General features: G+C 50.3%; 2 protein-coding genes across 2 annotated transcripts in view; one reads left to right on the top strand and one right to left on the bottom strand.

Annotated features, from left to right (window-relative positions):
* Nucleotides 1-24,083, bottom strand: part of LOC116969375 (zinc finger protein 615-like) — an 864,645-nt gene that overhangs the window by 273,301 nt on the left and 567,261 nt on the right. The window lies entirely within an intron of this gene.
* On the top strand, nucleotides 369-9,597 carry LOC116969367 (zinc finger protein 229-like). Its single transcript, XM_033016229.1, has 2 exons — nucleotides 369-391; nucleotides 8,239-9,597. The coding sequence occupies exons 1-2, from the start codon at nucleotides 369-371 to the stop codon at nucleotides 9,512-9,514; spliced, it is 1,299 nt and encodes a 432-aa protein (XP_032872120.1). The 3' UTR covers nucleotides 9,515-9,597.

Here is a 24,083-nt window from a genome sequence, read left to right as displayed (position 1 = left end):
ATGACAATAAAGTTTTCATTCATTCATTCATGTGTTGCGGCGGCGGCGGCGGCGGGACCCGGCGCAGACCCGACCCCAGGCCCAGGCCCGGGTCCCCACTCACTCACTCACTCACTCGCGGCTCATCCGCCCGCCCGCTGCCCGTTGCCCCGGAGACAGAGACAGAGACAGAGAGAGAGAGAGAGACCGCGCGGCGCAGGGGCTCAGCCCGGAAATGACGTTACGGTCCGGCCGCCCGTTGCCCCGAGACAGAGAGACCGCGCAACGCGGGGGGAGGGGGGCATCAGCCCGGAAATGACGTCGCTGCCCGGCCCGATGCCCCGCAGGCTGCGGGGCGGCCACAGCCCGGAAATGACGCCACGGCCAAGATGGAGTCGACCCGCACTGGACGGTGAGAGAGACGAGAGAGGAAGATAGAGAGAGGGAGAGAGAATTGGGAAGGGGAGGAGAGAGAGAGAGAGAGATAGATAGAGGGGAGAGGGAGAGAGAGATATCTGAGGGCTGGACTGTAGACGAGACGAGACGAGGAGTCGGAGTTGGCTCGAACGCCGCTCACGGAGTTTGGCTGTGGATTGAGTGCAGCTGCAGGGAGGGACCGCGCCGGTCCGGAGGTTGGGGGAGAGAGAGAGGAGACACTGAGTAGTAATAGTAGGGAGATATTGTATCGGGGTATCGGCCGACGGCCTGTATAGGTCCGGTAAACGGTGCTCTGGCAATATTCCCTGCTGTTACAAAATGACAGGAGAGAGTGGGTCTAGTGGTATGGAGGCCAGTGGAGGAGAGGATAATGAAGGAAATGTTGAGAAGGAGTGGGAAACCGTGGGAACACGGGGTAGCCCCAGGAAGAGCAGCCGTAAAAGAAGGAAAAGCAATAATGGTGGATCGGAGAGTGAAGACAAGGAACCAGAAAAGGAACCAGAAAAGGAAATTTCGTTAAATGTAGTGGTGAGGTTTGAAGGAGAAGGAGGAGTAAAGAAGATAGAGCCAATGAAGCTGACAAAAATAATCAGAGCCCAGGTTGGGGAAGTAAAGTATGCAAGAGTGCTGGAAGATGGAAACATGCTAATAGGGTGCAACAGTGAGGCTCAAGTTGAAAAGGCAATGAAAATGAACAAGATTGACAAAATCAAAATAATCAAAGTAGTGAGAGTGGGAGAACGGAGGAGGGCAGGGTGTAAAGGGGTTATCTGTGGAATCCCTCTCAAAGTCAATATGAGTGAACTGGTTCAGGAACTCAGAAAGAGATGTGAATTAATTATGAATGCCAAAAGAATGACCAAAGGAGCAAAGAAAGAGGAAACTGAGTCAGTCCCTGCTTGAATTCAAGACAGAATCCCTTCCAAAAGTGGTCCATTTTGGATTCATGCGATATAGTGTAAGAGAGTACATACCCAAACCAATGAGGTGCTTCAAATGTCAGAAATTTGGGCATATAGCTAAAATGTGCAAGGGGGCGAGGAAATGCGCAAGGTGTAGTGGGGACCATGAATATGGTCAGTGTGGAGAGGGGGTCAGACCAAAGTGCTGTAATTGTGGAGGAGAGCATAGCGTGGCTTACTGGGGCTGTGAGGTGATGAAACGTGAAGCTGAAGTACAAAACATAAGAGTGAAGGAAAAGGTCTCCTATGCAGAGGCAGCAAAAAAGGCTGACCCTACAAAACAGATGAATGAAAGAAGGATCAGGAGGGAGCAAGATATGGGCATAATGGAAACAATAAAAGAAAAAGAAAAGAGTATATGGAAAGAAAAGAAAAACCTGGTTATATTTATAGCAGGAGTGATAAATGCGACAGCAGAAGTAAAATCCAAAACAGAAAGGATCCAAAGGATCCACCACTTGGGCATGGCAGGATTGAAGTGGGATGAAATACATGATGGTCTCAGTATCCAGGCGAGCCAAGAGTCAACATGTGTGGGTTAATAATATTAATGTTAATCCTACAATGGAATGCAAGAAGCTTGTTAGCCAAAGGGCAAGACTTTAAGCAATTCATAGACAGTAGGAAGGAAAAACCAGATGTCGTATGTATCCAGGAAACCTGGTTGAAACCAAGTTTAGATTTTGTTCTATATGATTATGTTGCAGTGAGATGTGATAGGGGAAATGGGGGAGGAGGGGGTTGTGCCACTTTCATTAAAAAAGGGATACCATACAAGGTATTAGGAATTGGGCAGGAACAGGAATATGTGGTAATAGAAGTGTGGTCTGAGAGGAGGAAAATAGTGGTAATAAATTACTATAATCCATGTAAGCGATTAGAGGTCAATAAGTTACAGGAAGTAGAAGGCCAGAGCAAATCTAATGTTATTTGGTGTGGGGACTTTAACGCACATAATACATTATGGGGCAGTGGAAAGTCAGATAATAATGGACAGGTAATTGAGGAATTATTAAATGATGGTAATCTAGTATGTCTAAATGATGGAAAGAAGACCAGGGTAGATGTTAGGACAGGGAAGGAGTCTGTGTTGGACCTTACACTTGTTTCTAATAGGATTGCTGCTAAATGTAACTGGGAAGTATATGAAAAGAGTACCATAGGAAGTGATCATCATCCTGTGCTATGCAAAATAAATATTACTTTAACTATGAGTAAAGAAAACAGAAGTGGACGATGGGTGTTTGGAAAGGCTAATTGGGAGGAATTTAAGGAGGAAAGTGATAGATATGTAAAACCGATACAAGAAGAGACAGATATAGAAACATTTGAGAATAAATTGTCAGAAGGTATCAAAAGAGCAGCATTAGTTTCCATACCTAAAAGTAAAGGAAGATCAAAAAGGAAAGCTGTGCCATGGTGGGACAATAAATGTAAAGAGGCAGTGGTGAATAGAAACAGAGCATTCAGATTATTAAAAATAACTCATAACTACCAACACATGATTAATTACAAACAGGCTCAGGCAATTGTAAGGAGGACTATAAGACAAACAAAAAGAGCATATTGGAGGAAGTATTGTGATTCAATTGGAAACACAAAACAGGTAGGGGAGATATGGGGGATGATTAAAAAAATGGAAGGTGATAAAAGGGAGTGGAGTTATCCTATCCTAACAAATGGAGATCAAACTGCAGTCTCAAATAAAGACAAAGCAGAACTAATGGTTAACACTTTTAGTAGGGTTCACAGCTCCCACAACTTATCAGATGAAGGAAGAAGAGGTAGGGAAAGAACAAGAGAGGAAAATGTTGAGGCCTTACAAAGGAAAGGTATCACAGAGGACAAGTACAATATTCCATTTAATTTGGGGGAGCTAAAGAGAGCTCTGGCCAAGTGTAAGAACTCAGCCCCAGGGAAGGATGATATTTGCTACATAATGATAAAGCATCTAAGTGAGGAGGGACTCCAAAAGATACTTGCACTATATAACAAGGTGTGGGAAGAAGGGCGAATAACGGAGAGGTGGAAGGAAGCAATCATTGTGCCTATTAGGAAACCAGGGAAAGATGCAAGTAATCCAGTAAATTATAAACCTATAGCTTTAACAGCACACACGTGTAAACTGATGGAAAGAATGGTAAATGAAAGATTAAGGCATCTAATGGAAAAAAACGGTATAGTGGCTAATTATCAGAGTGGCTTTAGAAAAGGGAGAGGTACTAATGATCCAGTTCTGTGCTTGGAAGATTATATAAGGAAAGCACAAGTTAAAAAATAATCTGTAGTTACTGTATTTTTTGATGTAGAGAAGGCTTATGATATGTTGTGGAGAGAAGGTCTTCTAATAAAGCTGCATTTAATGGGAGTAGGAGGAAATATTTTTAACTGGATAATGGATTTTCTTAACGGTAGAAGTATCCAAGTTAAAATAGGGTCAGACATCTCTAGTAAATGTGTAGTCGAGAATGGAACTCCCCAAGGAAGTGCGATAAGCCCGATCCTATTCTCAATCATGATTAATGATATATTTGCAAACATTCAACCAGAGATGGGGCGATCGCTCTTTGCAGATGATGACAGCCTATGGAGAAAGGGGAAGAATATAGATTTTATCGTGGGTAAAATGCAGCAAGGGATAGCCCAGGTGGAAGAGTGGGTAGTGAAATGGGGTTTTAAATTCTCTATAGAGAAGACAAAGACAATGGTTTTCACAAGGAAGAAAATTAAAGAGGATGTCCAGTTAAAACTATACGGCAACAATTTGGAAAGAGTAAAAGATTTCCGTTTCCTGGGAGTCCATTTTGACTCCAGATTAACATGGAGGGTCCACATTACAAAAATAATTGGAAAATGCAAAAAAGCCATCAATGTAATTAGATGCTGAGCAGGCTTAGAGTGGGGAGCAGATATATTATCTCTTAAACATATCTATGTATCACTGATCAGATCCAGACTAGAGTATGGCAGTATAGCTTATGGATCAGCATCTAAGTCAGTGTTGTCCGAGTTGGACAAAGTCCAAGCGGAAGCTCTAAGAATCTGTATAGGAGGTGTGCGGACATCACCTGTATGTGCACTACAGGTGGAAACTGGGGAGATGCCGTTGAGACTGCGCCGCAGACAACTAATGGCTAATTACTGGCTAAGCCTTAAGGATCATGGAGAGAACCACCCAACAAAACAGGTAGTACAGGTGTGCTGGGAGAGAGGGGTGGCTCAGTCTGGAAGCTTCGGCTGGGTTGGAGGAGGTGTGGCAAGGGACATGGAAGTAGAGGACAAAGAGTTCTGCCCTGCAGTATTGTGGCCATCTGTCCCAATATGGTTACTGAACATCCCAAAAGTTGATCTGGAGATATGGGAGGCAAAAAGGAGGGAAAAAAATTCGGACCTAAAAACAGAATACCATAACCATATATATAATAGATACAGGGAACACCTCTTAATCTTCACAGATGGATCAAAGGACCCAGTAGCTGAAACAACAGGGGCAGCTGTGGTAGTGCAATGGATGAATGTTGAGATTTGCAAAAGAACAAATAGCTATTTGGCAGTGTATACAGTGGAACTGTACGCTATTTTGATGGCAGTTCGGTGGATAGAACAGGTGCAACCATGCAAAGTATTAATATGTAGCGACTCATTGTCTGCAATCCAGAGTATTGGGTCTGGTGCATCCCATAGGCGGCCTGACCTAGTGTATGAAATTCTACTACTATTAAGCCAAGTAACAAGGAAGGGCAGTGACGTGACTTTGTTGTGGGTCCCAGCACACATTGGTGTGCTAGGAAATGAAAAAGTGGATAAATTAGCAAAAGAGGCCGTTAAAAAAGAGAACATAGAGGTAAACTTACAATTATCCAAATCTGAAGGAAAACACATTGTGTGGAAGAAAATAAATCAGGAATGGCAACAATACTGGGAACAGGAGACAAAGGGGAGACACCTCTATTCGCTACAAAATAGAGTGGGCATTACAGCAAGAAGAGGGGGGAACAGGAGAGAACAGGTAGTATTAGCAAGATTGAGGATAGGACACACTCACCTGAACAGCACATTAAAAATGTTGGGAAAACACCCTACTGGGCTGTGTGAGGAATGCCATCAGCCGGAAACAGTTCAGCATGCTCTAGTTGCATGTAGAAGATATGAAACAGAAAGAAGAGTTTTGATCAGTGAAATGAAGAAAATTGGAATGACAGATATATCAGAAAAGAACATTCTAGAGTATGGAGGGGAAGGAAAAGGAGTAAAGGTGTTGTTTAATTTCTTGAGGGCCTCTGGCCTTATAAAAAGGATATAATGTAAAGACATGAGGACTGTGGAGTGAAGCCAGAAGGTGGCAGCAATGCAACATTGTGGATGCCGGCTGCCGTAAAACTCCAAAGAAGAAGAAGTAGAAGAGCGGTGGGAGGCTGAGAGGGGCAGGAATAAGGGGAGAGGTTCAGAGAGAGAGAGAGAAGAGACAGTCCGGGAGAGGGAGGGAGGGGGTGAGAGGCTGGGGGTGGAAAAGGGGTGAAGTGAGTAGCGGGGGGACAGGGAGCAAAGGGAGGGGGGAGGGATTCAAGGTGGAGTGGGTTTGGTGCCGATGGGGCTGAATGGGGGGCAGGGAACTGGGGGGGGGGGGGGGTCAAGTGAGTCAAGGAAGGGGGTAGGGAGCCTGGTGAGTACAAGCCCAGCCGCTCCATTCTCTCAGCATATGACAGTCCCGCCATCCCTGGGAATTAACCTTGTTAACACATATGTGTTAATGGTTGTCGTGTTTGTATTTTTTTAACCGGAGGAGATGTGATGGAATTTCGTTGCACAGTATTGTGCAATGACAATAAACGTATTCATTCATTCATTCAAACCTACGCTGCACTTCCTCAATAGCAAGAATGTCCTTCCTAAAATTAGGGGACAAAAACTGCGCACAATACTCCAGGTGTGGTCTCATAGAAACATAGAAACATAGAAATTAGGTGCAGGAGTAGGCCGTTCGGCCCTTCGAGCCTGCACTGCCATTCAATATGATCATGGCTGATCATCCAACTCAGTATCCCGTACCTGCCTTCTCTCCATACCCTCTGATCCCCTTAGCCACAAGGGCCACATCTAACTCCCTCTTAAATATAGCCAATGAACTGGCCTCGACTACCCACTGTGGCAGGGAGTTCCAGAGATTCACCACTCTCTGTGTGAAAAAAGTTCTTCTCATCTCGGTTTTAAAGGATTTCCCCCTTATCCTTAAGCTGTGACCCCTTGTCCTGGACTTCCCCAACATCGGGAGCAATCTTCCTGCATCTAGCCTGTCCAACCCCTTAAGAATTTTGTAAGTTTCTATAAGATCCCCTCTCAATCTCCTAAATTCTAGAGAGTATAAACCAAGTCTATCCAGTCTTTCTTCATAAGACAGTCCTGACATCCCAGGAATCAGTCTGGTGAACCTTCTCTGCACTCCCTCTATGGCAATAATGTCCTTCCTCAGATTTGGAGACCAAAACTGTACGCAATACCCCAGGTGTGGTCTCACCAAGACCCTGTACAACTGCAGTAGAACCTCCCTGCTCCTATACTCAAATCCTTTTGCTATGAAAGCTAACATACCATTCGCTTTCTTCACTGCCTGCTGCACCTGCATGCCCACTTTCAATGACACCCAGGTATCGCTGCATCTCCCCTTTTCCTAGTCGGCCACCATTTAGATAATAGTCCGAGTTGTAGAGTCTCACTAGGACTCTACAACTCTGAGCCTTGCGGAATGATTGGAGCCGAGGGATCTAGGAATGTGGGAACGAATTGGGCCGAAGGGCCTCTTTCCAACGCTGTATCACTCTATGACTGTGCTGGAGTAACTCAGCGGGTCAGGCAGCATCTGTGGAGAAGCTAGACACAAAGTGCTGGAGTAACTCAGCGGGTCAGGCAGCATCTGTGAAGAAGATAGTAAGTAAGTAAGCAAGTAAGGGTTATTTATAAAGCACGTTTTAAGTCAACTCGCATTGACACCAAAGTGCTTTACATAAATTAAATAATAAGTTTCCATACAAACCATAGAAAAAGGTTAAAAAAAATAAAGAAAATGGACACAACACATTATAGAGTTCAACACAAACGTCCCCCCACAGCAGAATCAAACATTTCCACTGTGGGGAAAGGCATCAGAAAGTTAAGTCCGACACAAAGTGCTGGAGTAACTCAGCGGGTCAGGTAGAATCTGTGGAAAAGATAGACACAAAGTGCTGGAGCAACTCAACAGGTCAGGCAGCATCTGTGGAGAGAAGGAATGGGTGGCTTTTTGGGTCGACACCCTTCTTTGGTTTAGTTTAGTTTAGAGATGCAGCGTGGAACCATCAGGTATTTTGGCCCACAGAGACCGCGCCGCCAAGCGATCACCCCGTAGCACTATCCCACGCACATTAAGGACAATTCAGCAATTTTGCGGAGCCGATTAATCTACAACCCTGAACGTCTTTGAAATGTTGGAGGAATCCGGAACACCCGGAGTAAAAACCCACGAAGGTCAAGGCGAGAATGTAGAATCTCCACACAGACAGCACCCGTAGTCAGGATCGACCCCGGGTGTCTGGCGGTGAGGCAGCAACTGTACAGGTGCGCCAGTGTGCTGTGCAGAATTATATAACGGTTTCCTCTACCATAAACACACTCAATATGTGCTAGTAATGTTCTGTTTGCCAGCTTGTTGACCGTCTCTGTTCCCCTCCTGCAGGGTTTAGGAGCAGTTGCTGTGGACGGAGAAACGGGGATGTGAGTGGCTATTGAGGGCGGCCAGGGTGCAGGTGAGGCGCCCCCCCCCCCACCCCCCCGCTCGGTGTGCGGGCTGAGCCTCAATGGAGGACCACATGACGGGGCACAACAAGGAGAAGCGTTATGAGTGCGACGTGTGTGGCAAGGCCTGGCAGTTCCCGAGCCAGCTGGAGACCCATCTGCGGGTGCACACCGGAGAACGCCCCTTCAACTGCTCAGAGTGCGACAAGAGTTTCAAGAAGGCAAATGCCCTGGTGACCCACCGGCAAGTGCACACGGGCGAGAAGCCCTATGACTGCTCCACATGCGGCAAGAGCTTTACCCAGTTGTCGGGGCTGTGGGAGCACCAGCGGGTGCACAGCAGTGAGCGGCCGTTCACCTGCTCTGACTGCGGCAAAGGCTTCAAGTCGTCCAAGCACCTGAAGGTGCACAGGCGGCTGCATACCGGGGAGCGGCCCTCCACCTGCAGCGACGAGGGCTTTACCCAATCCAGCGGCCTGCTGAAGCACCAGCGCTCCCACACAGGCGAGCGTCCCTACACCTGTGTTCAGTGCGGCAAGGGCTTCACCAGATCCACCAGGCTGCTAGAGCACCAGTGCACCCACACCGGCGAGCGCCCCTACATCTGTGCCCAGTGTGGCAAGGGCTTCACCCAATCTGGCAGCCTGCTGGAGCACCAGCGCTCCCACACCGTTGAGCGTCCCTACACCTGCGCCCAGTGCGGCAAGGGCTTCACCCAGTCCACCCGTCTGCAGCTGCACCAGCGAACACACACCGGGGAGCAGCCCTACACCTGCGGCCAGTGCGGCAAGGGCTTCATCTCCTCCAGCAGCCTGCTAAAGCACCAGCGCACCCACAACGACGAGTGCCCCTACACCTGTGCTCAGTGCGGCAAAGGCTTCACCCAATCTGGCAGCCTGCTGGAGCACCAGCGCACCCACACCGGTGAGCGTCCCTACACCTGTGTCCTATGCGACAGGGGCTTCACCCAGTCCACCAACCTGCAGCTGCACCAGCGAACACACACGGGGGAGCGGCCCTACACCTGCGCCCAGTGCGGCAAGGGCTTCTTCTGCTGCAGCAGCCTGCTGGAGCACCAGCGCACCCACACAAGGGAGTGGCCCTACACGTGCGCCCAGTGCGGCAAGGGCTTCACCTGCTCCTCCAGGCTACTGTCCCACCAGCGAATGCACACCGGCAACCGTCCCGTCCCCAGCCTGGTGTGTGGAGAGCGCTTTGCCATGGGCTCCGACGCCTTGTCTCACCAGCACGTGCACACCAGTGGCCAGACCTACAACTACCCGTACTGTGGTGAGGCGTTTGACAGCTTGCGGGGATTGACGCAGCACCAGCAGACTCACACCGGCGAGCAGCTGCTCCCACTGTGACAAGAGCATGGGGGCTGTGGGAGCACCAGCGGATACACACCAGAGAGAGACCCTTTGTGTGCGCTGAATGTGGCAAGGGTTTTACCGGCATGTCCAGCCTGTGGCAGTACCGGCGTACCCACAGCGGTGAGCGTCCCTTCCCCTACCTGTCCTGTGGTAAGGGCTTCACCCACCTTGACCACCTGCTGGAGCACTGGCGAGTCCACACCGGCAGCACCCCTTCACCTGCCCGCTCTGTGGCAAGGCCTTTGCCCGCTCCTCCAGCCTGCTAGCACACTACGACGTTTAGGTAGACACAAAATGCTGGAAGGAATTGGTAGCGTTTCTGGTCGAGACCCTCCTCAGTCTCGACCCGAAGTGTCACCCAGTCATCTCCAGAGATGCTGCCTGACCCGCTGAGTTATTCCAACATTTTGTGTCCTTTTTTGTAAACCAGCATCTGCAGTTCCTTGTTCTTAAACCATTCTGGTTAAATGTATGCAATACTCCAAATGCTATGTGACCAATGTCCCTAAAAGCTGCACATATACATTGCTCTCTCCATAACTCACACCCTTTTATCTCCTTATTTTCACTCGCCTGTCACTTACTTCACCCATCTACCGATCACCCCCCTCATCTGTTAACATAGTGCCAGTCTGAAGAAGGGTCCTGACCCGAAATGTCACCTATCCATGTTCTCCACAGATGCTGCTTGACCCGCTGAGTTACTCCAGCACTGTGTGAAATGTCACCTATCCGTGTTCTCCACAGATGCTGCCTGACCCGCTGTGTTACGCCAGCACTCTGAAACGTCACCTATCCATGTTCTCCACAGATGCTGCCTGGCCCGCTGAGTTACTCCAGCACTCTGTGAAACGTCACCTATCCATGTTCTCCTCAGATGCTGCCTGACCCACCGAGTTATTCCAGCACTCTGTGAGTCGTCACCTATCCATGTTCTCCACAGATGCTCTCTGACCCGCTGAGTCACTCCAGCATTTTGTGTTAGAGTCATAGAGTGATACTGTGTGGAAACAGGACCTTCTGCCCACCTTGCCCACACCGACCAACATGTCGGTCGAATGGCCAGAGGCCATTCGGACTGTAAACGCCTATCTCACCTGGGACTAACACTACTGAACGTGTTTCCTTCCATTATTTATTATGTAAAAGAATATGTGTGTTATGATTGTGTTTATAGTTTGTTTGGTTGTTTGTCTTTTGCACAAATGTCCGCGAGCATTGCCACTTTCATTTCACTGCACATCTCGTATGTGTATGTGACAAATAAACTTGACTTGACTTGAGGTTCGGCTACACTAGTTCCACCTGCCTGCATTTGGTCCATATCCCTTCAAACTTGGCCTATCTATGTACCTGTTTATAGCTGTTTCTTAAATGTTGGGAAAGTCCCAGTCTCAACTACCTCCTCCGGCAGCTTGTTACATACACCCACCACCCTCAGTTGAAAAGTAACCCCTCAGATTCCTATTAAATCTTTTCCCCTTCACCTTAAACCCATGTCCTCTGGTCCTCGATTCCCGCACACTGGGCAAGAGATTCTGTGCATCTAACAGAATTGTGTTCTATGCAAGATTCCGGCATCTGCAGTTTCTTATGTCCCTCACCTGTATCCACCTCTCACTTCTGAAGAAGAGTCTCAACCTGAAACTTTACCCATTCCTTCTCTCTAAAGATGCTGCCTGTCCCGCTGAGTTACTCTAGCATTTACTCCAATCAGCCTGAAGAAGGGTCCTGACTCAAAACGTCATCTGTCCATTCCCTCTAAAGTGGTGGAGGAACTAAGTGGGTCAGGCCGAATCTGTAGAGGGAAAGGAATCCAAGGCGACCACTCCCAACTCTCCTTTCCAACTTTCTCCACCCCCCACACCAAGCAGTCTGAAGAAGGGTCCTGACCTAGAATGTTGCCTGTCCATGCTCCCCAGAGGTGCAAGATACTCCAGGAGATTGTGTCTCTTTTTGTAAACCAGCATCTACTGTTCCTTGTATGTAGACTAGGCGTGCATTCCACCCTACACTTGCGCTCGGTCCACCAAGGCCTGCTGGATCTCCCAGTAGCCAACTATTTTAACTCCCCTTCCCATTCCCACACTGGTCTTTCTGTCCTGGGCCTCCTCCATTGCCAGAGTGAGGTGGCACACAAACTGGAGGAACAGCACCTCATAGTTTACAGCCCAATGACATGAACATTGAATTATCCAAATTAAATGGACACCCCCCCCCCCCCCCCCTCTTCTCGCTGGCGAGAGGCGTCAGGATTAATCTGGAGTCACCGTTTCCCGCATTTTAAGTACGTTTTAGTGTTTCTAGGTTTTTACATTGGGGGGGGGGGGGGGGGGGGGGGGGGAGGGTGGGGGGGGGGGGGGGGGGGGGGTGGGTGGGGGGGGGGGGGGATTACCTCAATGGGGATGCGAATTTTCTCATTTTCCGAGGATTGCCCGTGAGGAGCTCCAACCTCGGGGCCTGTGGACTTTAACACCGTGAAGCCCACGGTCTCCGGTAAGAAGAGGCCGACTCAGGAGCCCCATGCTGCGGAGTGTACCAATCCTTCCCGACGCCATATTTTCCATCATCCCGACGCGAGGGCTTCAGACATCGGACCGTCGACAGCGCCGATTGTAGAGGGTTCAACAGCCCCGACCACAGGTGAACAAACGAGGAAGATAATTGAACTGTATTGCCTTCCATCAGCACGGAAATCGCTATCAAAATATGGAGGGTACGGGGGACACAATTTCTTGGCGGCCGCGCGTGCATGCGCACACAAACACACGCGCGAGGCTTCGGAGGCTCAATCCAGCGCTAAATGCAGCTCAACTCTGCCTGTCTCGCCGGGTTAACCTACAGCCCTGCCTGGACTGACAGGACACCAGCGCTGCTCGCTGGCCATATTTCCCGCAAGTCCAGGCAGGGCTGTAGGTTAACCTGGCGGGTCAGGCAGAGTTGAGCTGGGTTTTGCGCTGCTTCTCTGCGCTGGCTATGGGCCTGGGGGCACCGCTCCCGTCTGACTCACGACGTCTCTGGCCACCCACGGGCGAGGCACTCCGGACAGCGCCGGAATCGATCCTGGCTGCGAATGCGGCGCAAGTCTGTGCCACGTCTCCCTTCTCAAATCACTGCGCTCTATCCCCAGTCTCACCCCCTCCCCTCTTATTCCTCCCTCCTCCAATGATCGCGCTGAATCATCATGTCCCGCCCCCATTGCCTGCTGACCGACGTCTCTCTTGTCTAATCGGCGCCTTCAATCATCAGTCCCACCCCCACTGTCTCGCGGAAAGCTGAGATTTCACCGGGTTTTAAAATCTGGATTACAAAAACTTGGGGGGTAACGTCCCCCAACTCTCAAAACAGAGGGGGGGGGGGGGACGTGTGTCCCCTGTCCCCCCCCCCTGGTTTTCCGCCCCTGCCTTCCATCACAGTGAGGAATGTGGATTCCGCTGTGGCGGATGCTTCTGTTAATTTTTATTTTATGTGGCTGTGTGTCTTGTTGCTTTTTAATTAATATGGCTGTATGGTAACTCAAATATCACTCTACCTTAATTGGCACATGTTACAATAAATTTGAACTTGATAAGCTTTTCTATATATCTGTATCTCCATAATTATAAAACTCTGTTCAGGGATGTGTGTGTATTTATTTGTTTGTGTGTTGTCACATCTTCTCTAAAAATGACGCGCTAATGACTCCTCTCCCACCCTCTCTCTCTGCCCCCCCCCCCCCACCCCCCTCTCCAGACGCGCCTGCGAGTTGGTGGCTCTCTTCCACCCGGCATCTCTTCCAACCCCCACCCTTGTGCCCCCTCAGCCTACCCCCCTCTCCCCACCCCCTCCTCTCTACCGCTTTCCTCTCTCCCCTCCTCCTCTCTCTCCGCTCTCCCCCCTCCTCGCTCCCTCCCCTCCTCTTTCTCACTTGACCTCTCTTCCTCCCCCCCTCCCTCCCCCCACTCCGACCCTCTCTGTCTCTGCCCCCTCTCTCTGTGCCTTCTCTCTCTACCCCTCCCCCCCCCACACACACACTACCCCCACTGTGAGTTGAGAGTATGCGTGAGTGGATAGGGCGGGGATGGGGTAAAACGATCATATAAATAATATTACTACAATATCAAGGGGGGGTATTGTGTGTGGGGGGGGGGGGTTAGTGTGTGTAGGGGGTTAGTGTATGTGTGTAGGGGGTTAGTGTGTGTGTGGGGGGGGGGTTAGTGTGTGTGTGGGTGGGGGGTTAGTGTGTGTGTGGGGGGGGTTTAGGTGTGGGAGTGGTTCGTGGGGGGGGTAGTGTATGGGGGGGGTAGTTCGTGGTAGAGGGAATTTTATAGCTGTGGGAGGGGTTAGTGTGATCGTGGCTTTAGTGCGGGGGGATTAGGTGTGGAGTGGGGTTGTGTCGTGGGTGGGTTAATGGTCGTAACTGGCGGTGAGGGGTTAGGGGGGGGTGGATGGGGGTAGAGGGGTGGGGGCGGGTTGAGGGTGTGTGGGGTGTTAGTGGGGGGGGAGATGGTAGTGTTGGGTGGGTGGATTGAGTGTGGTGGGGTGGTAGTGTGGGGGAGGGGTAGTGTATGGGGAGGTGTTAGTGGTGTTGGGAGGGTGGAGGTGGGTGGGGGGGGGGAGGGGGTGGGGGGGTTGTAGGGGGGGGGTGGGGGGGGGAGGGTGTGGGGGGGGGGAGTGGGGGTGGGGGGGTTTAGGGGGTGGGGGGGGTGTTAGTGTGTGTGTGGGGGGGTGGGGGGGGGTGGGGGGGGGGGGGGGTGGGGGGGGGGGGGGGGTTAGGGTGTGGGGGGGTGAGGGTGTGTGGGGGTTTAAGGTGGGGGGGGTTTAGTGTGTGTGGGGGTTTAGTGGGGGTGAGGGGTAGTGTGGGGGGGTTTGGGGGTGTGGGGGTTTAGTGTGTGTGGGGGTTTAGTGTGTGGGGGGGTTAAAGTGTGTGGGAGGTTTAGTGTGTGTGGGGGGTGTTAGTGTGTGGGGGTGTTTAGTGTGTGTGGGGGGGTTAGTGTGTGTGGGGGGTGTTAGTGTGTGGGGGTGTTTAGTGTGTGTGGGGGTTTAGTGTGTGTGGGGGTTTAGTGTGTGTGGGCGTTTAGTGTGTATGGGGGTTTAGTGTGTGTGGGGGGGTTAGTGTGTGTGGGGGGGGTTAGTGTGTGTGGGGGGGTTAGTGTGTGTGGGGGTTTAGTGTGTGTGGGGGTTTAGTGTGTGTGGGTGTTTAGTGTGTGTGGGGGTTTAGTGTGTGTGGGGGTTTAGTGTGTGGGGGTTTAGTGTGTGTGGGGGTTTAGTGTGTGTGGGGGTTTAGTGTGTGTGGGGGTTTAGTGTGTGTGGGGGTGTTAGTGTGTGGGGGGGCGGTTTAGTGTGTGTGGGGGTTTAGTGTGTGTGGGGGTTTAGTGTGTGGGGGGTTTAGTGTGTGTGGGGGTTAGTGTGTGTGTGTGTGGGGGGGGGGGGGGGCTGGGGCTGGTGCAAAGGCAAATGTAAACGAGATCCATTCCGATTGGACATCTGTGAGGGATGGCATTGTGACATCACACGATGGAACGTTCACCAACATTCTATGGGTGAGAACTGGGTTTGTTTTAACATTTAGAAAAAAAGATTGGGGGGGGGGGGGGCGGAGAAGGATTTTATTAAAAATGTGTACATAAACACGACGAAATTTAATGAGGGGTGGATTTGAGAATGTAAAAGTGAAATCTCTACCGAAATGGAATGGGGGGATTTCTGGAGTGCTGGTATGGGTGTTGTGGGCTGCAGGGACTGGTTTTCAGAGGGCTTGTATTGACATTGTGGGCCGAATGAATTATTGGGCTGGTAGCTCAGTCACTCAAGCTTGGTGTGCTGGCACCTAACTCACTCACGGCTGGTCGGATGGAAGTTGAGTCACGGCTATTCCTTGAAATTCCATTTCAAGCAGGGTGCAAGACAACCGAATTCAAGTACAGTTTCATACCACTTCTAGCAGGGTGCAAGGCCACCAAATTCAAGTGCAGATTCATACCACTTCATGCAGGGGGCAAAGCCACCAAATTCAAGTGCAGTTTCTTACCATTTCAAGCAGGGTGCAAGGCCACCAAATTCAAATGCAGTTTCATACCATTTCAAGCAGGGTGCAAGGCCACCAAATTCAAATGCAGTTTCATACCATTTCAAGCAGGGTGCACGGCCACCAAATTCAAATGCGGTTTCGTAACATTTCAAGCAGGGTACAAGGCCACCAAATTCAAGTGCAGTTTCATACCATTTGAGGCAGAATAAAACCACATAACAACCACACTCACAGTTGAGTAGACATTCAGTGTGTTCAAAGGTACACAAAATTGCTGGGGAAACTCAGCGGGTGCAGCAGCATCTATGGAGCGAAGGAAATAGGCGACGTTTCGGGCCGAAACCCTTCTTCAGACTGATAGGGGGTGGGGAAAGAAAGAAGGACCAAGGGAGGAGGAGGAGGAGCCCGAGGGCGGGCGGATGGGAGGAGACAGCTAGAGGGTGAAGGAAGGAGAGGAGACAGCACGGGCTAGCCAAATTGGGAGAATTCAATGTTGATGCCATAGGGACGCAAGGACCCCAGACGGAATATGAGGTGCTGTTCCTCCAATTTCCGCTGTTGCTCACTCTGGCAATGGAGGAGACCCAGGACAGAGAGGTCGGATTGGGAATGGGAGGGGGAGTTGAAGTGCTGAGCCACCGGGAAGTCAGGTAGGTTATTGCGGACTGAGCGGAGGTGTTCGGCGAAACGATCGCCCAACCTACGCTTGGTCTCACCGATGAAATCAGCTGACATCTAGAGCAGCGGATGCAGTAGATGAGGTTGGAGGAGATACAGGTGAACCTTTGTCGCACCTGGAACGACTGCTTGGGACCTTGAATGGAGTCGAGGGGGGAGGTGAAGGGACAGGTGTTGCATTTCTTGCGGTTGCAACGGAAAGTGCCCGGGGAGGGGGTGGTGCGGGAGGGAAGGGAAGAATTGACGAGGGAGTTGCGGAGGGAGCGGTCTTTGCGGAAGGCAGACATGGGGGGAGATGGGAAGATGTGGCGAGTGGTGGGGTCACGTTGGAGGTGGCGGAAATGGCGGAGGATTATGTGTTGTATTTGCCGGCTGGTGGGGTGAAAGGTGAGGACCAGAGGGACTCTGCCCTTGTTGCGTGTGCGGGGATGGGGAGAGAGAGCAGTGTTACGGGGTATGGATGAGACCCTGGTGTGAGCCTCATCTATGGTGGCGGAGGGGAATCCCCGTTCCTTGAAGAACGAGGACATTTCCGATGCCCTGGTATGAAATGTCTCATCCTGGGAACAGATGCGGCGTAGGCGGAGGAATTGGGAGTAGGGGATGGAGTCTTTACAGGGGGCAGGGTGGGAAGACGTGTAGTCCAGATAGCCATGTGAGTCAGTGGGTTTATAATGTATGTCGGTCAGGAGTCTGTCCCCTGCGATGGAGATGGTGAGGTCAAGGAATGGTAGGGAAGTGTCTGAAATCGTCCAGGTGTATTGGAGTGCCGGATGGAAGTTGGTGGTGAAGTGGATGAAGTCAGTCAGTTGTGTGTGGGTGCAGGAGGTGGCACCAAAGCAGTCGTCAATGTAGCGGAGGTAGAGGTCGGGGATGGGGCCCTGGTACGCATCGAACAAGGATTGTTCGACGTACCCGACAAAGAGGCAGGCGTAGCTGGGGCCCATGCGTGTGCCCATAGCTACGCCTTGTGTTTGGAGGAAATGGGAGGAGTCAAATGTAAAGTTATTGAGGGTGAGGACCAACTCCGCTAAGCGGAGGAGAGTGTCAGTGGCTGGGTATAGTGTTCAGTTGATTCACAGCTAAGACTGAGAGTCGTGACCTCTCCCTCCAGCATCTTGCAGAGACTGAGACACGTCCACACTTTCGGGTTTTATAATCCCTCCCCTCACACCGGAATGGGCGTGGCCTTCAAGGCGTGATTGACAGGAGAGAGAATCTGACCATTTTTAAAACATTAATAAGTCTTTTATATTTTATCGATGTGAACAATCATCTGGCCCTGATGAGCGGAGGGGGACTCTGAATAAGATGGCCAAAAATCCCAGCTGTAAGAGGTAGAGTTTTTTGTAAAATCAATATACAGTGCAAACAGGAAATGGTCAAGTTTGGTTTTTAATTATACAGATAAGATATGGATATATATATATATTATGTAATAGGAAAGATGTCATCATGATGGAAAGGGCCCAGAGAAGTTTTACGAGGATGTTGCCAGGGCTCGATTGGCCTGAGCTACAGGGAGAGGTTGGGGCAGCCTGAGCCTCTATTCCTAGGAGCACAGGAGGATAAGGGTGATCTTATGGAGGTGTGTAAAATCACGAGAGGAATAGATCGGGTAGACGCACAGAGTCTCTTGCCCAGAGTAGGGGAATCGAGGACCAGAGGACATAGGTTCAAGGCGAAGGGGAAAAGATTTGATAGGAACCCGATGGGCAATTTTCCACATGGGTGTCTGGATCAAGCTGCTGGGGGAGGTAGTTGTGGCTGGAACGGGTACATGGATGTGACTCTGTGACTGGAAGTCGGAGGGTAGAGAGGGAATGTTGTAGAGCGAAGGAATCTCGGAGCGTAGGCACAAAGTTCCCTGAAGGTGGTGTCATAGGTAGACACACACGCCATTAACGAATACAAGTCCCATCTCCGTCTTCTGAAATTCTGGTATTAGGCGTGAGTGGGGAAAGTGAGGGGGAGGGGGAGAGGTGAAGAGAGGGGAGAAAGAGAGGTGGGAGAGAGAGAGAGGGAGAGGGAGAGGGGCGGAGGGAGAGAGGGGAGACTGGAGGGAAGAGATAAATCCCTTTGTCCTGTATCTGTACACTGTGGACTGCTCGATTGTGATCATGTGTAATCATTCCGCTGGCTGGAGAGCACGCCACCACAAAGCTTTTCATTGTACCTCGGCACACGTGACAATAAACTAAACTAAAGTTGGGAAAAGGGGAAGTACAACGGGATCTGGGGGTCCTTGTAGATCAGTCTATGAAAGTAAGCATGCAGGTGCAGCAGGCAGTGAAGAAAGTCAATGGCATGTTTGCCTTTATAACAAGTGGAATCGAATATAGAAGAAAAGATGTCCTTCTGCAGTTGTACAGAGCCCTAGTGAGACCACACCTGGAGTATTATGTGCAGTTTTGGTCCCCTAATTTAAGGAAAGACATTCTTGATATTAAGGGAGTGCAGCGTAGGTTCACCAGGTTAAATCCCGGGATGGCGGGACTGTCATATGCTGAGAGAATGGACAAGCTGGGCTTGTACACTCTGGAGTTTAGAAGGATGAGAGGATATCCCATTGAAACATATAAGATTGTTAAAGGTTTGGAAACGCTAGAGGCAGGAAACATGTTCCCGATGTTGGGGGAGTCCAGAACCAGGGGCCACAGTTTAAGAATAAGGAATAAGGCATTTAGAACGGAGATGAGGAAACACTTTTTCTCACAGAGCGTGGTGAGTCTGTGGAAATTTCTGCCTCAGAGGGCGGTGGAGGCGGGTTCTCTGGATGCTTTCAAGAGAGAGCTCGACAGGGCCCTTAAAGATAGCGGAGTCAGGGAATATGGGGAGAAGACAGGGACGGGGTACTCATTGGGGATGATCAGCCATGATCACATTGAATGGCAGTGCTGTCTCGAAGGGCCGAATGGCCTACTCCTGCACCTTTTGTCTATTGTCTAAATAAGGGGATAGATGGGAGAGGAAGAGGCGGTGTAAGAGGTTGCAGGGTAGAGAGAGAGCGCGAGAGGGGGGGGGGGGGGGTAAACAGAGAGGGGGGGGGGGGGGAGAGGGGAGAGAGAGAGAGTCTCACCGCCAAAAATGACTAGCAGTAACAGGATGGGCCGAGTGAACAGTGGGTTGTTTTCCTATACAAAGAGAGAGAGAGCGGTAACTGGGTCTGAAGAATATCCTGCATCTCTCAATCTACCTCATTGCCAGCTTCCATCCTGACCACGAGCGCTGTCTGCCCGGGACTGACAGCTGGAAGCTCCGGCGGTGAAAGTCAAGAGTCGGAGCAAGGAGCGGACAGTCTGCGGAGCCTCTGGGATGCGCTCAGGGCGCGGATTTATTAATGAGCCGAAGCACTGAGGTGAGCGGATGTTTCCCCGCGCTCTTCACCTGCTCCCTGAACTTGGACTGTGTCGCCGCGTAAATAAATGTGTTCGTGCAGCAACTGAGATTCCTCAGCAAATACCCGACGTATTGAAAGATATATTGTGAATCATTCCGATAGTTTCCAATTGCTGTGATCTGATAATAGACGAAGTTTACAACCGCCGTCAGCCACAGGAGGATGAAGCTGCCGGAGATGGTGACGAGTAAAACCACAGACCTCCTCCTGCTCTCCATCTCCGGGTCACTGCGGTTCTCCCCATTGCTCTCACCCCTCAGCCCCTTACGGACCCGACTGGCCACTAAAATGTGCCGGACTGTCATAGCGTTGAGGAGAAGGATTACAGCGAAAGGGAGGAACGGAGTTAAAACCGTGTCGAACCAGTCATATGCCACCCACCCGGGGTCAGTGAAATAACTGTTAACAGTGGCACAGCCCCACGGGACATTGTCGATGATATATCTGGGTTCCCGTGTGAAGTAGCGGGGAACATTTTTCAGACAGAACAGAACGCCGACTGTTGCCAGAACCGCACCCGCAGTTTTCCCGCTGCAATATTTTGTTTTCAGCTTCTGGCAACAAATGGCGACAAACCGATCAAAGGTGAAAGTGACGGTGAACCAGACAGAACAGTCTGTCGCTGCAAACCTCAGTACGAGGACAACATTACACACAGGGGTGATGGACACGAAACTCCAATAAAAGTAATGATATTTGATCTGAAAGAAAATGACCTCTGTGATGAGGACCAGTAGATCGGCCGCTGCCATGGCCACCAGGTAGCGAGTGGTGCAGGTGGAGAGGCCGCACTTTCCCCGGGACAGGATCACAATCGCCACTAAATTCACTGCGGAAAGACAAGGGAACGGACATTGGTCATTTACTGAGCACGTTCTCCAGGGGCTGAACACCGGCTCGACTTTCAGCTAAACATCAGTAGTCGGTGCACGGCTGCAAGTTGAACAATGTCAGACCCGGTTCCGATTGTGCCCGACCTGCCTGCTTCAGGGGTGAAGGGGGGCGGGTTAAAAGGGCGGAGAGGAAACGAGCAGGCATCCGCTACAACAGGCGCAATGGTCCTTTCTATAGTTAACCCTGCTCACAGTCTCTGATGGGGCCGGTTGTACAGACTATACAGTGACCGGCCGCGTTTAACCAGGGCTCTGGGAACACGGCATCTGATGGGGACGAGGAGGCTTCCAGAGGGAAGGCAGGGACAACTTAGAATCCGGCAACAGAGTGGTTCCGTTAATGAATTCATTTCACAGTGATTAAGAAGGAACTGCAGATGCTGGAAAATCGAAGGTAGACAAAAAGGCTGGAGAAACTCAACGGGTGCAGCAGCAGCAGCAGTCTTAGAATGAAGGGAGGTCATTTAAGACTGAGATGAAAAAAAACTTTTTCACCCAGAGAGTTGTGAATTTGTGGAATTCCCTGCCACAGAGGGCAGTGAAGGCCAACTCACTGGATGGATTCAAGAGATAGTTAGATAGAGTTCTAGGTGCTAGTGGAGTCAATGGATATGGGGAAAAGGCAGGCACGGGTTATTGATAGGGGACGATCAGCCATGATCGCAATGAATGGCGGTGCAGGCTCGAAGGGCCGAATGGCCTCCTCCTGCACTTATTTTCTATGTTTCTATCTATGGAGCGAAGTCAATAGCCTGGAAGGAAATAGTCTATTCCCTTCATTCCACAATGAGTTCAGTTCGGTAACATCACACGCCGGTAGACCCGCGACCACTGGTTCAGGAGATCGATCCAATTATTGACCAACAGGTGGTGGAATCCGACTGTGACAGACTCGACAGTGAGACGTGTCTACAGGAGCGGGTGTTCACTCTGATCAATAACTCAGACACAATGAACTTCGCAATGGAAACCCCTCCCAGTCACACGGTCCCAGAGAACTTCCTGTCCCGAGCACTGGGACAACTCTGTGCAAGGTCCCACTGAAGGTAGGAACAACATTCTAGTGGGTCCCGGCAGTGAGAGAAAAGGTGTTTGAGAATGAACTGCAGATGCTGGACAATCGAAGGTAGACAAAAGTGCTGGAGAAACTCAGCGGGTGCGGCAGCATCTATGGAGCGAAGGAAATAGGCAATGTTTTGGGCCGAAACCCTTACGACTGATATAGGGTAGAGGGGGGGAGGGGGGGGGGGAGAAAGGAGAAAGGAAGAGGAGCCAGAGGGCTGATGGAGAGCTGAGAAAGGGAGGAGACAGCAAGGGAGAAAAAGAGGGTTACTTTCCGCTCTCTGAATTAAGAAGCATCACAGCGTTAATTCAACAATATTTAATTACGAGGATTAATATATCTCACATATTCTTGCACAACTATCACCAGGTGGGGACCTTGTAACATAATGAAAATCAGGTCAACACGCGGAGTTATAAAACTTGAATTGTTCACTTACCCGGGATCCCAACGACAGCAATGATTACATACAAGATTTTCTCCACCCTGTCATATTCCAGAAGCTTTTGCCCCATTTGTTCTGTTCGGCGACGCGTCCCCGTGAGCTACCTGTAATCTCTTGGAACGAAATGCTGGGGCAGAACATTCCCGGAGATTTTATACCATTTTTCGTCACCACCAATGTGAAGTTTCAACAGAGATTCAAAATAGAGTTTTTGAAACGATTCGCAAACAGATGACATCAGCCAATGTCGCAAACAGATGACATCAGCCAAGTGAAATCCCCGCTGAGACTGGCTGTAATTTATTCAGGGAATTGATTGAGGGAATGGTGGCGATAGATACTGAGGAATGGAAATTGGGAGCGGCATTGTTCCTGCAAAGGGGATATTATTTCCAACTCCATCAGATTCAACTCTCCACCTCATGTTGTTTGTCTGATTTCCTTCATCCCGCTTCATTCAGCAAGGCAAGACCAAAATTCTTTAAAATACACCACACAACAGTAAATTGGTTCAGTAAAGTTAGTCCCTGGTGAGATAGGAGTTTACAGTCCTCATGGCCTTTGGGAAGAAACTCCTTCTCATCCTCTCTGTTTACACAGCATAACAGCGGAGGCGTTTGCCTGACCGTTGCAGCTGGAACAGTCTGTTGCCGGGGTGGAAGGGGTCCCCCATAATGTAGCTGGCTATGGATCTGTATCTTCTGATGTATTGTTCCTGCAGAGGGGCGAGGCTAGTTCCCATAGTGCTTTCGGCCGAACGCACTACTCTCTGCAGAGCCTTTTTGTTCTAGGCAGAGCAGTTCCCAAACCAAATCGTGATGTTTCCGGGCAAGATGCTTTCCACCGCCGCTGAGTAGAAGCACTGGAGGATCCTCAGAGACACTCTGCATTTCCTCAATTGCCTGAGGTGGTAAAGGCGCTGCCTTGTCTTACTCACCAGTGCTGCAGCGTGTGATGTCCATGACATATCCTCTGAGATGTGGACTCCCAGGTATTTAAAACAGCTCACCCTATCCACAGTATCCCCATTTACCCTCAGTGGTGTGTATGTCCTCGGATGATGTGCCTTCCTAAAGTCCACGATCAGCTCCTTAGTTTTTTCATATTCAAGAGGAGATTGTTGTCCTGACACCAGAGTGCCAGATCGGTCACCTCCTCCCGGTAAGCATTCTCATCGTTATCGGAGATCAGGCCCACCAGATCACCCCGTTAACCATTCACTCCTTGCTTGCCTGTAATGGATCTGACTTTGACAATAACTGGGACAATAACATTATCTGCCTTCATCACCTCTGAGGAGGAACTTGGACAAGTGCAAAGTGGCAAGTTAAATCAGTGCAGCAGCAGCAGCAACAGGACTTACACTGTAAATGGCAGCAGAGCCCCAGAGAATGGTGTAGGAATACACAGAGGCCGCCGAATAGTACAAGTGCACGATTCTCTGAAAGCGATAACACAGATAGACAGGGTGATAAGGAAGCAGTTTGTCAAGCTTTTCTTCATCAGTCAGAGCATTGAGTACAGGACTTGGGATATCATATTAGAGCTGTACAAAAATGTTGGTGAGGCAATATTTGGAGTGTTGGGGGAGAGAGAGAGAGATAGATAGAAGGGGGGAGAGAGAGAGAGAAGGGGGAGGGGGGAGATATATAAAGCTGCAATGGGCCCAGAGATTTACAAACATTATGGGCTGTAGGGATTGGTTTCTGGACGGCTGAAGGGTCGGTATGGGCATTGTGGGCTGAAGGGCCTTTTGCGGTGGGTTGTGGGGTTAGTACAGTCATTGCGAGCTGAAAGGGCTTTTCTTGGGCTCGTACTGGCGATGCGGGCCGAAGGGACTGTTTTGGGGACGGTAGTGAGGGCTAGAACGGGTTTTGGGGGCAGAATGGACTGTACCCGCCCAGTTGAAGGACTAATACGGCCGTTGGGGACCGAAGGGACTTTTCATGGGCTAGTACGGGAGTTGTGGGCCGAAGGGACTGGTTTCATTGGGGCTAGTACTGATATTGTGGAAAGACAGGACTGCTATTGAGCCATGGGGCTGCATATATTGCAATCTAGCATTTCCCTCCGA

Source organism: Amblyraja radiata, unplaced genomic scaffold (assembly GCF_010909765.2).
Source record: "Amblyraja radiata isolate CabotCenter1 unplaced genomic scaffold, sAmbRad1.1.pri S31, whole genome shotgun sequence".
Taxonomy (NCBI): domain Eukaryota; kingdom Metazoa; phylum Chordata; class Chondrichthyes; order Rajiformes; family Rajidae; genus Amblyraja; species Amblyraja radiata.
Note: the sequence above shows the minus strand (reverse complement) of the source record. Positions and strands in the feature narration are given on the sequence as shown.

Excerpts from the sequence above, each read along its gene's own strand:
- LOC116969367 (XM_033016229.1), top strand. The coding sequence starts at position 369 with ATGGAGTCGACCCGCACTGGACG. Across the intron at positions 392-8,238 it reads GAGTCGACCCGCACTGGACG|GGAGAAGCGTTATGAGTGCG; the intron begins GTGAGAGAGACG and ends GGGGCACAACAA.